Source organism: Lottia gigantea, assembly GCF_000327385.1.
Source record: "Lottia gigantea unplaced genomic scaffold LOTGIsca_5, whole genome shotgun sequence".
In the NCBI taxonomy this organism is placed as follows: domain Eukaryota; kingdom Metazoa; phylum Mollusca; class Gastropoda; family Lottiidae; genus Lottia; species Lottia gigantea.
Genome location: NW_008709715.1, coordinates 2,996,584 through 3,010,777, shown reverse-complemented (window position 1 = coordinate 3,010,777; position 14,194 = coordinate 2,996,584). Strand labels below are relative to the sequence as shown.

Below are 14,194 nucleotides of genomic sequence, written 5' to 3'. Positions count from 1 at the left end.
AATACTTGTTTACAAATGGTTAGACTCATTCTTTTCTTCTTGTATTTGGTTTTTGCCAACAATCAACATTTCTTTGATTTTCTAAACCTGGCTTTTGTTGAATCTTAGATCAACAGAATTGTCAACCATTCCTACTAACTTATTACACCTTAGAGACTCAGATCAATTGTTGGATTAATTTGACCTGAGTCTGCTGCTAATGGATCTGATAAAATGCTGTGAATTGCCACTTAAGCTGATCCCCCATTAACTGTCTATGTAAAATATCTTGACAATATAAAAGAGGTATTTACTTGCGAGGCACTGGTAGCTTCTTCTGGTTTTTTGTCATCTCTTATTCTTAAAAATCTAGGAAACCTCAAAGAGATGCCTTTCTCAGGATCAACGAGACCAGCTGCAGCTCTATGTGCTGGAGATATTGATAGATCTGCAGCCTTAATTTCCCAGACTTGTACAGCATCAAACCATTCATCTGGTTGATGAGAATTATCATATCTATAATAAGGCTTAGGTTTCTCCATTGTATGTTCTTTAAAAAACTTTGTATGAGCTTCTAAATCTTCATCTTTTAATCCTGTTCCAATCTGAATTATATAAACATGGTGATTTGTGAGAAAACTTTAAATTTGTTTTTATTTTTACCAGTTAAAAATAACCGACATTTTGTTTAAAAAAAAAATAATATCAATTAATATACAGATATCTATCAACAGCTGCTTATTAGCACTTTATTTTCTTATAAGTCAAATAGTTTTAATATTTATGTCTTTTGAAACAGTTATAAAACACATTGTCACCAAGTTTTTAAACTAATGAAAAACATGAGTTAACACATTTTATACAGATATCAATCACATCATGTAGGTCTATATAAATATTAATACTTTTAATGGTCCTTATTTGTCTCATGAAATTGAATATCTAAGATAAAACAGAATCCACATTAATGGTTAGATAGTGTCTTCAGGAAATCCTCACAATATGTTTGATTTTAAGATTAAGACCATACCTTACAAATACTCTGAAATTCTTCATTATCAGGGTCATAAATAGCCAATAGATAACCTCCATAACGACCTGTTCTTTTACCAGTTCCTTTATATCCTCCAATAACAACCACATCTAATGTATCTCCTACACCTTCTAAATAATCCTTCTTTACCTGTAGAATATCAGACAGATTCAATCTTTCATTTATTTCAGAAATAAAAAATATATTCAATAACAATATATTTAATAACAAAATATTTCATAACAATATATTTAATCACAATAAGTAAACCCAACACGTATTTATCCAAATAATTTTTCAAGTTTCTTTAATATTTTGGAGAATTTAATGACATCAATTATATTTATTTAATGTTTAAGTTTAATGATTTAATTGAATACTAACCTTTAACCAATTATGAGATCTTTTAGCTATTTCATAGGTAGCATCAACATCTAATGTTTTTACCATTAAACCTTCACAATTACCTAGAATCCAAGTTGTTGTCAAAATTAAGGTTACTGCTATTCATACCATTAATAAATTTCAATAAAACCATATTAGAGATTGATTTAAAATAAATTTTTTGATGTTTTTGTAGATTTCAATTCCTGTATTCTAAATAACATTGGCAAGCCTTGAGATTTCATATATAAATTCATTAAAACAGGAGTATAAGGACCTTCATGATAGTGATGTCATAAAAAGGATAGCTTAAGTGGAATTGCAAGAACTACTGCCGCCTGGTTGAAAATTAGAGATGTTAATTGATGCTAACAATGTCACCTTTACACATAAACCTTCTAGAAAACCTCTTTACAAACCATGTAAGTAACTATAACATAACCTCTAAATTAAACCAGTTTACAAAAATGAAACTCTATTTTTATATAGACCAACCTTTGATAGATTCATCTAAGAACTCTTCAATAGCTTCAGTATTGGAGGCAATAATAGAGGTAGCAAACACAAATTCTCCTTCTGTTTCTTTAAATGAAGAGCGTAATAATTCTCGACGCCGTCTAAATGGTTGTTGTACTAGAGATTCACCATTTAAATATAATAAATCAAATGCATATACACATACTTGTACTTTAATATCTTTTATATCAGCATCCTGGAAAATAATAATACTGTGTTTGTAGCTTGTGAGTAATTACTGAAGTTTTGTTTGCAAAGAGGAGTTACAATATGAAGTGCACAACTGTCAAAAAGCCAAATTAACTCTACATAGTCTGCCTTATCAACAAACACTCAGACGCATAAACCAGCAAAATTTGAAGTTGCCAATATTTGTACAAAAATATGAATAACATTTGTGAACAAACTGACTTATGTTAGAATCTTTATAAATACAGGTCAGTGAGCTGTAAGGTCATAAGAATATTCATCCAAGTACTTACCTTTCTCTTCCTATGACTAAGAACTTGGAATGGTTGAATTTGTTTATTAACGGCATCCCAAGCGACAGCTTCTGAATCAATGACACAAGATTTAACATCATCATTCAATATATTAGGCATACGGCTAATAATATCAGGATATTTACTGGTATTATCTTCAGAATTTCTACTATATATACAAATTTTACCATCATCTTTTATATGTATCTGTTAAAATAGAACAATAACTATCATTTAATATAAATACATGTACATTGAAATATTAAAACTTTCTGTTCTTTACAGGTCTTGAGCTACGAAATCACCCATACATACATTTCAGTGTCGATGTTAAGTTTGAAATGGATATTTGTTCTGTTCTGTTTTGTTCCAGATTGAGTTAATGAAACACTATGCAGTGGTCAATGATGGAAAATTGCCAGGATTGAAGCAAGTCTTTTTTGAAGACGGATCTTTAACTTAAACAGACTTTAGGACTCGAGTCCACAGTCCTTTGTCCACTGCAAATGACAAGAAACTATTGTCTGTCAGTGCCTGCAACAGCAACGTCAACAGGGAAACTCAAAGATATCATCACAACCTATGCTGGATCAAGCATAAAATGAACTTACTGAGCCAACATCAGCTTAGAAAACATAAATAATAATATATCTACTTACCTGTGCTCTTTCACCATCATACTTATATTCACAAGTAAACTCCATATTTTCAAATCTCCTTAAAACTTCTACTATACCTTTAGTAGGATGAGCTAACATAGGTTTTAATGGTATACCTAAAAAGTAAGTTGTCAAAATATTTTTACATAATAAAAGCATAACTTTAAGGGAAGACTGAAAATCATTTCCATTTATCAGAGATGAGGAAATAGTCAGCAAATTTAGACAAATATTATGTAAACCATTGCTAGGATTGAAAAACTTTAAAAGAAACTAGTACTTGATTATTTTGATAACCAATGTGTGTGTCAGGTTCAGTTAGACAAACTAAACCTCATTAACTAAGATAGTTACCTGGTGTCAGTTTACATTTATTAGGTAATTCTTCTACACCCTCTTTTAATAATACTGGTATAATGGCATCATAACTTGGAAGTTCACTGAAATAGTCAATAGATAGATTAAATGACAATATCCTGATCACACCAATGTAACATGGGAAACAGAGATACAAGGTCAAATTCAACCTCATGTTACAATCAAAATTATACCCTATCAGTTAGCATTATTTCATGATAATCTGGCATTGAAAGATTCCTGATAGGACTGAAAATATCTTAGATACAACATTCCTAAACGGAGCCAGTCAAGCCAGATAAATGATATTAAATTTACCATAAACATTCATATTTTCCAAATTCATACAAACATACAATATGATAGATAACAGTAATATTATATCACTTATATAAAACTCTTTACCAATAAGCTGTTTTAATTATCAATCCACATTGTTCCATTTTCTTTTTAGCTACCTCAGCTGATAAACCTTTACTAGAATCAATTATCTCTGGTGGATATTCTGTTAAAACAAATTCATTAGTATATCAAAACCCATGTCTTAAACATCTTTCTCCTTTTAAAAAGTGACCCAACATTGACAGTAGGTATGAATTTGCCATTCAGTGGGCAATGGGTGAAAATTTATAAGAACAGCAGCATAAGCCTACTCTTTTTCAATTACCAACTGTTGAGGTTTTTTAACATGCACAACCTGCAGCACACAGGGCCATGGTTTATATCTTTTCAGAACAACTGTACACTTTTTTCATGTCAGCCTCTCCATCCTGAATTAGTAGGGCAAACCAGATTAAAATTTCAAAGGTATTGTCTAAAATTTAACCCTGGACCTTCCGGTTAGCGAACAATTTGATGGGCAACAACAGCTCCCTAATTTACTTGTAGCACCAGATTTAAGATGTATGACCAAGGTAGATAAACCCTCTATAAACATCATTTAATAATTAATCTACAAGTCAATCTAAAAAAACATTAAAACAAGACTTACCTTGACATGGTGGTGAAAGATAGACAGCATTACCTAAAGCAGCTAATACTGATAGTTCAGCTAAACCAATTCTTAATTTACCAGATAGTGAACGAATAATAAACCTGGCTTCAGACTGTCTACACGCCACAAATAACTGTTTAATCTTGTCTCCTTTTTTTGATTGAGACTACAATAAAGAGAACAGTTTGTTAAAGGGGTTTTAAGGCAAATTAACCCTCAAATTATCTCGTAAAAATTCATATCAAATTCCACTATAGAGGAAAGAGCTCAGTTTAAGCTATTCATTTCAATTTTTAGTTTTTAGACATAAAATCAATCACCCGGTTCTCCGTGCTACATTTTATTGACTGCAGAACAAATTCATTAATTGATACAAGTTTAATAGATGATGAAGTACTTACAGCATTTCCTGTCAAGTTAGCGATATCTTTTAATTTACTAAATACACCACTAACAGTTAATTTAGCTGGTTGAAACATTGTCTTCTGAGTACTTCTACTGCTCTAAATATTGAAAATTAAAACACAATATTATAGCACAAAGATTTCTTAAATATAATGTTTTATAGATTTTACCCCAGCAGTCTATACCATGACATAGTTTCACATTCACAGTTAACGTTTCAAATCTTGCCAAACTGTGTACAACAGCCCAAGATACAAAAAGTGCTTCTGGAATACACATAAGAATTTCAATTACCAATCCAATTCTATCTCAAAACATTCTACAATTTTCTATGTCGCAAATCCATAGCCTTATTCCAATTTACTCAATTTCATCAATATATACAGAAGTTCCTCATTCACAATTTATTCATATAGATTGAATCAAACATCAGTTAGATATAATATTTAGATTCATTCATATTGAGCAAAATATCTTACCTCTGCCACTAAACCTAAATCACCTTTTTCATGTAATGATGTTTTAAGTTGATCCATACTTCGACCTAAAATATAACATATATATAATCTAGTGTTCAGATCCTCGTAATTGTTTTCAAGTAGAGATATAACAAGTCTGAATATTTGGTTTTTGTTTGATAGAAAGTATAATGAAAATCACATTTCGCAGCATAATGGTCAGGGCTTCAAGTTTCAGAATTCCAAGCACGGCAGTTTTGTTTTATAATTATTCTCTCACATTAGAAAAGATAATGAAGTTTTACCTGTGGTTTGAGCAATAGCTCGTAATAATATAGTATCCCCTATTCCTAATTCTAAACCTTCATACGCTGGTGCTAGTTTATTTAAACACAAATATACACAGCATAATAAATCATTGGGACTTAATATAATAACTGAACGCAGAAAATTAGATAATATTTCAATCATCTTTAACCTGAAAGAGAGTAACATAGAATGTAGAGTTTATTACTGATTTTATAAACACACTGTTGTATATTGGAAAACTGAAAATGGACATCATGACGTTTCTATTGGGTTTAAAAAAATGAGCGACTGAGAGCACCAAAATATTGTAAAGAACCACAACATTCATTTTTTTGCAACTTTCTTATAGACCAATGGAAAATATATATGTTTTGTAAACTGATGTCCAGATGTATCAAGTCTTGAGAAATGTTACAGCAAAGGGAACTAATTCTTACAGTACAAAATGATTAGTTGTCTGTTTCCAATACCTAACAAAGTTAGTTTCTATTAGTTGAATATTCACTTTATACAAGATAATCTGAACTTACACTAGTCTTAAATGCAATTTTTGAAATTGATTTTCATTAGGAGCAATATATAATAGGTAATGAGTAATCATTATAATTGAAGAAAGAACAAGTGGTTGCCTAGCAAGATACGCCCACTTTCCTGATATATTTTAGTATATCAAGGACGGTCACCTATCTGTGTCAGATCATACCAAAAATCTAATTTGTGCAAGATATTGTTGATTTAATCAAACACACAAAATTTAATAAAATTCTGACATAAACTTCATCTCTATCGACAAATTTTGATGCGTTTTTGCCAAGTCAAGGGCAATAACTCAAATTCCTTCCATTGAAAAATTGTCAAATTCAAACTTGACTAAGATCTCATCATTATAAATGCTATCATTATAAATGATCATACCCAATTTCATTTGAATCGGATGAAAATTGTACTCTTTATTGTCTTCACAAGCGATGATGGTGATTCCAAAAATAAATATAGCTTGCCAGGCAAGGTAACATACGCCCACAGATAGCTTTGATTGTAAGTATTATGAAATTCGACATATTTACCATCTTCATAATGACATTGACACACAAAATAAAAATCAAAAGAATCTAAGAATGTAAAGAATTGTAGCTTGTAGAGTGAGCACAAGTTGCACAATATAGCTAATAGAGTAAAATTTCAAGTCAGACAGGATATTTTGGTGAAAAATTATCCGATCATCACAAAAATCGATAGGGATCATCTTCATAATGACATTGACACACAAAATAAAAATCAAAAGAATCTGTAAAAAATTGTAGCCTGTAGAGTGAGCACGAGTTGCACAATATAGCTAATAGAGAAAAACGTCAAGTCAGACACGATATTTCGGTGAAAAATTATCCGATCATCACGAAAATCAATAGGGATAATCTTCATAATGACATTGACACACAAAATAAAAATCAAAAGAATCTAAGAATGTAAAAAATTGTAGCCTGTAGAGTGAGCATGAGTTGCACAATATAGCTAATAGAGAAAAACCTCAAGTCAGACACGATATTTCGGTGAAAAATTATCCGATCATCACGAAAATCAATAGGGATCATCTTCATAACAACATTGACATACAAAATAAAAATCAAAAGAATCCATAAAGAACTGTAGCCTGTAGAGTGAGCACGAGCCAAATGTGAACGGATGGACGGACCGACGGGGTGATTACAATATACGCCCATCTTACGTGTGGGCGTATAAAAAGCAGGCAGCAATAGCCAATCACAGAAGACTATTATTTATTACACTTTATAATGTGGGCATATAAAAACAAATTTTACCTTGCTGATGTACTTTCTATCATTTCAAAAGTCTTAGACAGGGCAAGATATGGCACTCTGAAGAGAAATATGAAGAAATTATTTAATCATACCAAAACTGAATAATATACTCGAATACTCAAACAAGCACATAACTTCACATCAATTTCATTAGTCAGACAGTAGCTACATCACCTATTGTATGATGGATTTTCCCTAATGCTACTTTGGTCAATCATGGCTGAGGATATTAGGAAAGGAAAATTCAGTAACTGTTACAGCTAGTTGGCATTTGATGATAAATTGGAAATCAAACTTTATACTAAGCAAACATCTTGAATGTTATCCCCCTACATAAAACAAACTTACTTTTCTCCATGTCTCCAACAAGCATCTTTAATAGGGTGATATTTCGACTTCATTGGGTTGTATTCAGTATCTTTAATAGGCTTATTGTCACTACTGAAATATACAACAATTTTGAGGTTTTGTTCATTATACATGCCTAGCAGCATCACAGAGATGAAGTTATAAATTGTATGCATGCATTTCAAGTTTTAAGAAAATTTATAATAGTTTTAGTATTATTTCTTTAATAATTCTGGAAGTTTTCCATCCTTTGGAGCAAGGATATACAGAAAAAATCACAAATACATTAAGGAAAATCTAAAAAAAATCAAATTTTTCACCCATTAAATTTTACCCATCTTTTGGCGCGAAATTTGTTCAATAATTATTTCTATGAATACGATTTATTTTTAGTTTTTAATTTTGAAAATTGTTGTATAATTCATTTGTTGATTTCCAGAAAAAGATCATTTCAATTTTGGTAATATAATTTGCCACTAATTACTAAATTCTCGCTATTAGAATTGTTACTGTTTTGTCAATATTTATAATACTGTTGATATGATTGGTTTAAAATACTCTTTGATTGAATATTAGAGAAAATTTACTATTTTCCTGAAAGTGTTGACAGATTTCCTGCTTAATGAAAAATGATAATAGGACTTAATGAATATCTCCACTAACGATACTGTAACCACAGTAACATCACATGCATACTAATGAAGAGGAAATTAAGCCCCTGGTAAGGATCGTTTGAGGACAAAGTTGATAAATTTCACGCTTTATTACTCTGACATTAAAACCCAGTTTCCATTTACAAACAGTCTCTTTTCAAAATCATTTCACATAAAAACTTCATTACTGATTCACAATTATTTTCTCAAAACAATAGCAGACATTCATTCAGACGACAAAATCTTGTTTTCAGCCTTAAACGGAAACATGAGTCACCTCAGATATTTATAAATTTGAAAATAAATTGAAATTAGGTGCCATCCTCCATTAATCACAAAATGTTAAATTTTCAGATTCTCGTTAAGAAAACAAAGGAATTTGAATTTTGATACAGAAGTGAACAAACATTATTAAGGGAGAGAACCCATCTGTCTTTTATTTTTCTAACAAATGACTGCATTAATTTCAAATTCATCTTTATCAATGAGGATTGTGTTGTAATAAAACTATGGTAATGAACCTTGTCCAATATTAATGGACTTGGTAATTATTTATTCAACAAGTTTCACTGAACATAATGAAATCACAAAACATTATCATGGAGGGCTCTGGAACGGCATTGTCACTTTCCAGATAAAAATAGGTTTATTTTGTGTTATTGAAATAATTTCAACACATTAAGTCATTCAGATCATGTTCAAAGAATAAATCAAGCCTTCTATAATAATTAAAGTAGTGGCTGCATAACAAGACACACCCATTTCCCTGATAAATTTATCAAGAGCGGTTGTCAATCTGTCAAATTGTACTGAAAATCTATCTGTCGCCCCTTTAGCGTTCACAAACCACAATTTTGATTTAGTGTGTAATTAAAGTCAGAAAAATACTCCTTTTCACAAACAAATTCTGAAGCATATTTCCTACATCAAGGGTAATAACTCAAAAAATCTTTAAATTCGAACTCAGCCATGACCTCATCCATATAAATAATCACATCAAATTTCATTAAAATTCAGATGAAAACAGTATTTTCTTTAGTGTTCACTAACAAATTTTGACGCGTTTTACTAAATCAAAGGAACTAAAAAAACATTCATCAAAATATCGACAACTTTAAACTTGATCAAGATCTCATCATTATAAATGATAATACCGAATTGCATTAAAATTGAATGAAAACTGTAGTCTTTATCATATTCACAAACAAATATTTTCAAAATCGGATAAAAACTGTAGTATCTATTGTGTTCACAAACAAATTTTGACCCATGTTTACTAAGTCAAGGGCAATAACTCTCTAAAACCGTTCATTTAAAAATTGTCAACTTTTTAATGATAAAACTAGCTGCCCTATGGTTTGAGATCCACTAGTTTACATTGGTAGAACTAACTGGCCTATGGTTTGAGATCCACTCGTTTCCACTAGTTTACATTGGTAGAACTAGTTGCCCTATGGTTTGAGATCCACTAGTTTACATTGGTAGAAATAGTTGCCCTATGGTTTGAGATCCACTAGTTTTTAATGATAGAACTACATGTATTTACCTAATGGTTTGATATCCACTAGTAATTGATGGTAGAACTAGTTACACCATGTGTTTAAATCTTCTAGTTAAAATGGTTTAAGATTCACTTGTTTTTTATGATAGAACGTGTTACCAGATGAATTGAAATCCACTAGTTTTCAATAGTAAAACTAGTTACCAGTCGTTTTGAGATCCACTAGTTTTTAAAGGTAGAACTAGTTACCCAGTGGTTCCAGATTCATTAGTTTTCATTGGTAGAACTAGTTACCAGATGGTTTGAGATCCATTAGTTTTTAATGGTAGAACTAGTTCTTCTGTGGTTTGAGATCCACTAGCTTTGAATGGTAGAACTAGTTACTCATTGGACTGAGAGTTGCTAGTTTTTAATGGTAAAACTTGTTATTGATGGTTGATTTATAGTTCAATTGAATCCATTAATTATCAGTAATAGATCGTGAAAAAAGACAGTGTTAACAATACTATTTTATTAAGATAGATTTCTATTGGTAGAGGACAGTAAATTGAGGTAATTGAAAATAGATTTAGCAGTATTTTACTCAAGAAGCAAATAATGACGATGTTAAGAATCTGTCTAGAATCTTGATAAATTTCTTAGTTAAAATAACCTAGACATACTACAAGTAGCTATAGAAATATCAGTCAATAAAATGGATTAAGGCTATCATTTATCACTTAATTGTGCTTAAACTGTAAAATTTTAACAACTATCTCGCCATCAATTTATACATTTTAACCCCTTGGCAAGCAAATCATTATATCAGATTTAACAAATACAGCACACACTCTGAAAATATCTTTGTAACTACTGTTCATGGCAACTATATATTTAAGGTCAGACCTGGACAACCCCACTACTGAGCATGAAGTTTGATCAAGCTTAGATATTTATTAAGATTCAATTAGGTTCTTAATCAGATCAAGATCCTAACTTATATCAATTTTGACCTGTTAACACAGCTGACAAAATATTTTCAAACTAATCACAGTTAAAAGTCAAAGTTTACTAACAGTAATCTCAGTGGTAGTTAAAGCTCACACTTAAGAGAGCATTTGTATTTGATTGGTTGCATGAGTGAACACATTTTGCTCTTATATGTCTCCAAATCATTTGTTAACTTCCCAATCATGATCAATGTTTTGTAGACTCTTGAAATTCAGCTTACAATATTTCAATAATAATGCAAAATTCTTGAGACTTATCAATTCAGGTTATCATGATCTTAAATAACTGAAATCTTAAATAATCTAATGAAGTCTTAGAATGGAAGCCATTAATTTCATTTTAAAATTAATTAATAATTTGCCACTGATTAATGGTTGAAAATAAACATTAGTATTCCAAACAAAGTGAGCCCATTAAAGACAGGACAGATTAGTGCTGAAGTGTAACGACTCAATAACAATTCAAGTGGCAACAGCTCATTTATCAGGCGTCGCGCACTTGAAGCTTGTTATCGGAAACCTTTCACAGTTAGTTCCAAACTTTCCTGCTGGACACATCACGTTGTTATGACTATGAAGGGAGTGATAATTGATTGTTAAAGTGGCAGAGAGAAAGAAGTTTCTGTTATGAAAGGATATGGTTATTTCTATCTGTGTTTATCAATTTGTTTTATTGGATTTACTTAATACTTTTTTCTTATTTCTATTGGATTATTCTGGATATTAATTTCAAGGTATTTATTTTTGCTATCTTCATTAAGTTCACAAATTCAAACTAATAAAGAAATCTGTTTAAAATAAAATCATCTTCGTCTTATTCTGAAATCTGATGGGATCTTTAGGTCACTGAATCATATTCAAAAAAAGTTAATGACATTTTTGTTTTTCAATATTTTTATCTTTTTTCCTTCAAAAAGCTCTTAAACTTTGGTCTACGATGCTTATCAAAACATTATAGAAATCATTTTTTTCACTGGGACTAAAACATTTAAAGTACTAAATTCCTTTGAAGAAAGAAATTCATTGGAAACATTTCATTACTTATTGACAATATAGCATCTTTAAAACAGTTAAGCATGCTAAATTTTGTCACTTGATTTTGACATTTTTTTTCTAAATACTCGATTTTTTGCACAGATGAAAGTTTATACTTTCTGATTAATGATTTGATTAACAAACACTTGAGTTTTGCATTCATTTTTTTTTTATTATTTGTAGGAAGTATTATGGAAGAAATAAAGAAATTAATAGTTATATTATCATTGTGTCAGATCTATATGTGTATTATCATTGATGGACAACCCTATTACTCCAGTAAGGGTAGTACTAAGTGTAATGAATGTTGTCGTGGAATACCAGGTGTCCAGGGTATGCCAGGATTACATGGTCAACCAGGAACACGTGGTATAGATGGTCAGACTGGACCTATTGGTTCAAAGGGAGAGAAAGGAACTAAAGGTCCTATAGGTAAGCTATTGCTTATTACGTTGAAGAATTTAAAAACTTTCTCTATGTACAACTGAGTGTCCACAGAGAAACTACACATTCATCAACTTTGATCCCATAAAACGTCAATGTGACATTTCAAAATGACTTTTCAATGGCTTCAAAAACTTACAAAAAGCGAAAGAGAGACACCAAGTTTTTCCTTACAAAACTGATGCCATCTGATACTTCATACAATTTCTTTCCAGGAATTCAAGGCCCACTTGGTCCTCCAGGTAATAAAGGAGAGAGAGGACGTAAAGGATCTAAAGGTCCACATGGTCCACATGGTAAAGCTGGTAGTAAGGGTGATATGGGAACCAGAGGTTATCCTGGTAGTAAGGGTGATAGAGGAGAAAAAGGTGAACCAGGAGGTCGACCACCTAAAATAGCTTTCTCTGCTAGTAGAAGTACAAAACTTGGACCTGTGCTACAAGACACAGCAGTGACTTTTGATCGCGTCCATATCAATCTTGGTGATAGTTTTGATCCCTATACATCACATTTTATATGTAAACATAATGGGACTTATATCTTTACAACACATATACTGGGCCAGAATAAAATTGATGCGTATGCTTGGATCATGGTGAATAAGAACCATAAGTTACCATTACATGGTGATGGACGTGCCGGGTATGGTACAGGTAGTAATACCATAATCTTAGAACTGACAGTTGATGAACATGTTTGGATACAACTGAGTATTAACTCAGCTTTGATGAATGACTACTCTTCTTTTGCTGGACATATTCTTTTTGAGAACTGATACAATTACTCATAATCCATTGATAAAAGACTTTTGAATTTGGAAAACATCACAAACACAATTTGACCGAAAGGCATTTGATTTTATTTTTTTGGGTTTTTTTTTTACCAGTTACAACAAATTCCATCAATAATCTGATAAGTTAAGTAAAATTTTGATCGAATGGATTCAAAAATACAGCCTCTTACGGCTGCATATTTTCATATTTTGACTTGATTATCAATTATCAGTTTGGGACAAAGAAAAAAAAAGCTGTGAAATTTTCATGTAGTTATCCTAGGAAACAAGACAAAAATTTTACAAAGAAATAAGAATTCTTTTTTTCCAGTTGTGATTAGACTGAATAGAATGTAAATTTTTCTATTGGCACGTTGTTTTTTCTTAAACAGGTCATTTGGTTTGCTTGAGACATTATTTATACTGATTTCAACATCTCAAACTGTAATGATGATTTCATTCATTCTTGCATTGTTTGTATTTTCTTACATTATTTCATCATCTCTCATATTTTAACACACTATTTTTCATTTTTTAAGTGTAGCATCATATGCATGCATTTATTCTGTTGCTTTTTGTGTGTATTCCTTTTTATTTTGCAAACATAAGCTTTTATGTAAATGAAAGTTAGTTTTGAATGAAAAATTTAGACATATCTGGTTTAAGTTTCAATAATAAAATATTTTCACTGTTAAAATAGTTCTCAATACATCAATTGTAGAGCGATATTTATGTATTTTGCTCAGTGTTTTTTATAATAAAATTCTTTCAATTCCCCACTTTGTTTTAATCCTAAATTGACTTGAACATAAATATGGTATAGTTATATAAAGAGCACATGTATGTCACATCATAGTATGGAAAAAACTAATTTATCACAAGCAACATGAATGTACTGTAGCTCCACTTTAATCAGAAGTATACTTGCTATTACCATCCCTATTAAATGTGAAGCAATGGTCATACTTAAAAATACACATCTACAAATTGTCTCATATATACATATAGTATCTGAAATGTTCAGAAATTTCAAATTGGATTGGTGATTCACTCAAA

General features: G+C 30.8%; 2 protein-coding genes across 2 annotated transcripts in view; one reads left to right on the top strand and one right to left on the bottom strand.

The window, feature by feature from the left end:
• Positions 1 to 7,818, bottom strand: part of LOTGIDRAFT_183140 (hypothetical protein) — an 8,795-nt gene extending 977 nt beyond the window's left edge. Inside the window, exons 1-14 of the mRNA XM_009061939.1 lie at positions 7,745 to 7,818; positions 7,397 to 7,453; positions 5,573 to 5,745; positions 5,289 to 5,353; positions 4,806 to 4,907; positions 4,402 to 4,570; positions 3,816 to 3,915; positions 3,408 to 3,493; positions 3,054 to 3,169; positions 2,395 to 2,601; positions 1,892 to 2,108; positions 1,397 to 1,479; positions 1,010 to 1,162; positions 292 to 584 (exon numbers count right to left, since the gene is read on the bottom strand). Coding sequence (XP_009060187.1) covers positions 292 to 584; positions 1,010 to 1,162; positions 1,397 to 1,479; positions 1,892 to 2,108; positions 2,395 to 2,601; positions 3,054 to 3,169; positions 3,408 to 3,493; positions 3,816 to 3,915; positions 4,402 to 4,570; positions 4,806 to 4,907; positions 5,289 to 5,353; positions 5,573 to 5,745; positions 7,397 to 7,453; positions 7,745 to 7,797 — 1,874 coding nt within the window. The 5' untranslated portion in view covers positions 7,798 to 7,818. The remainder of the gene's footprint in view (positions 1 to 291; positions 585 to 1,009; positions 1,163 to 1,396; positions 1,480 to 1,891; positions 2,109 to 2,394; positions 2,602 to 3,053; positions 3,170 to 3,407; positions 3,494 to 3,815; positions 3,916 to 4,401; positions 4,571 to 4,805; positions 4,908 to 5,288; positions 5,354 to 5,572; positions 5,746 to 7,396; positions 7,454 to 7,744) is intronic.
• A 4,939-nt stretch (positions 7,819 to 12,757) lies between these two features.
• Positions 12,758 to 13,138, top strand: LOTGIDRAFT_68918 (hypothetical protein; the record flags this gene model as incomplete). Its single annotated transcript, XM_009061686.1, has 1 exon — positions 12,758 to 13,138. A coding segment is annotated over one exon (381 nt), but the record flags the coding sequence as incomplete, so codon positions are not given.
• Positions 13,139 to 14,194: the final 1,056 nt, after the last annotated feature.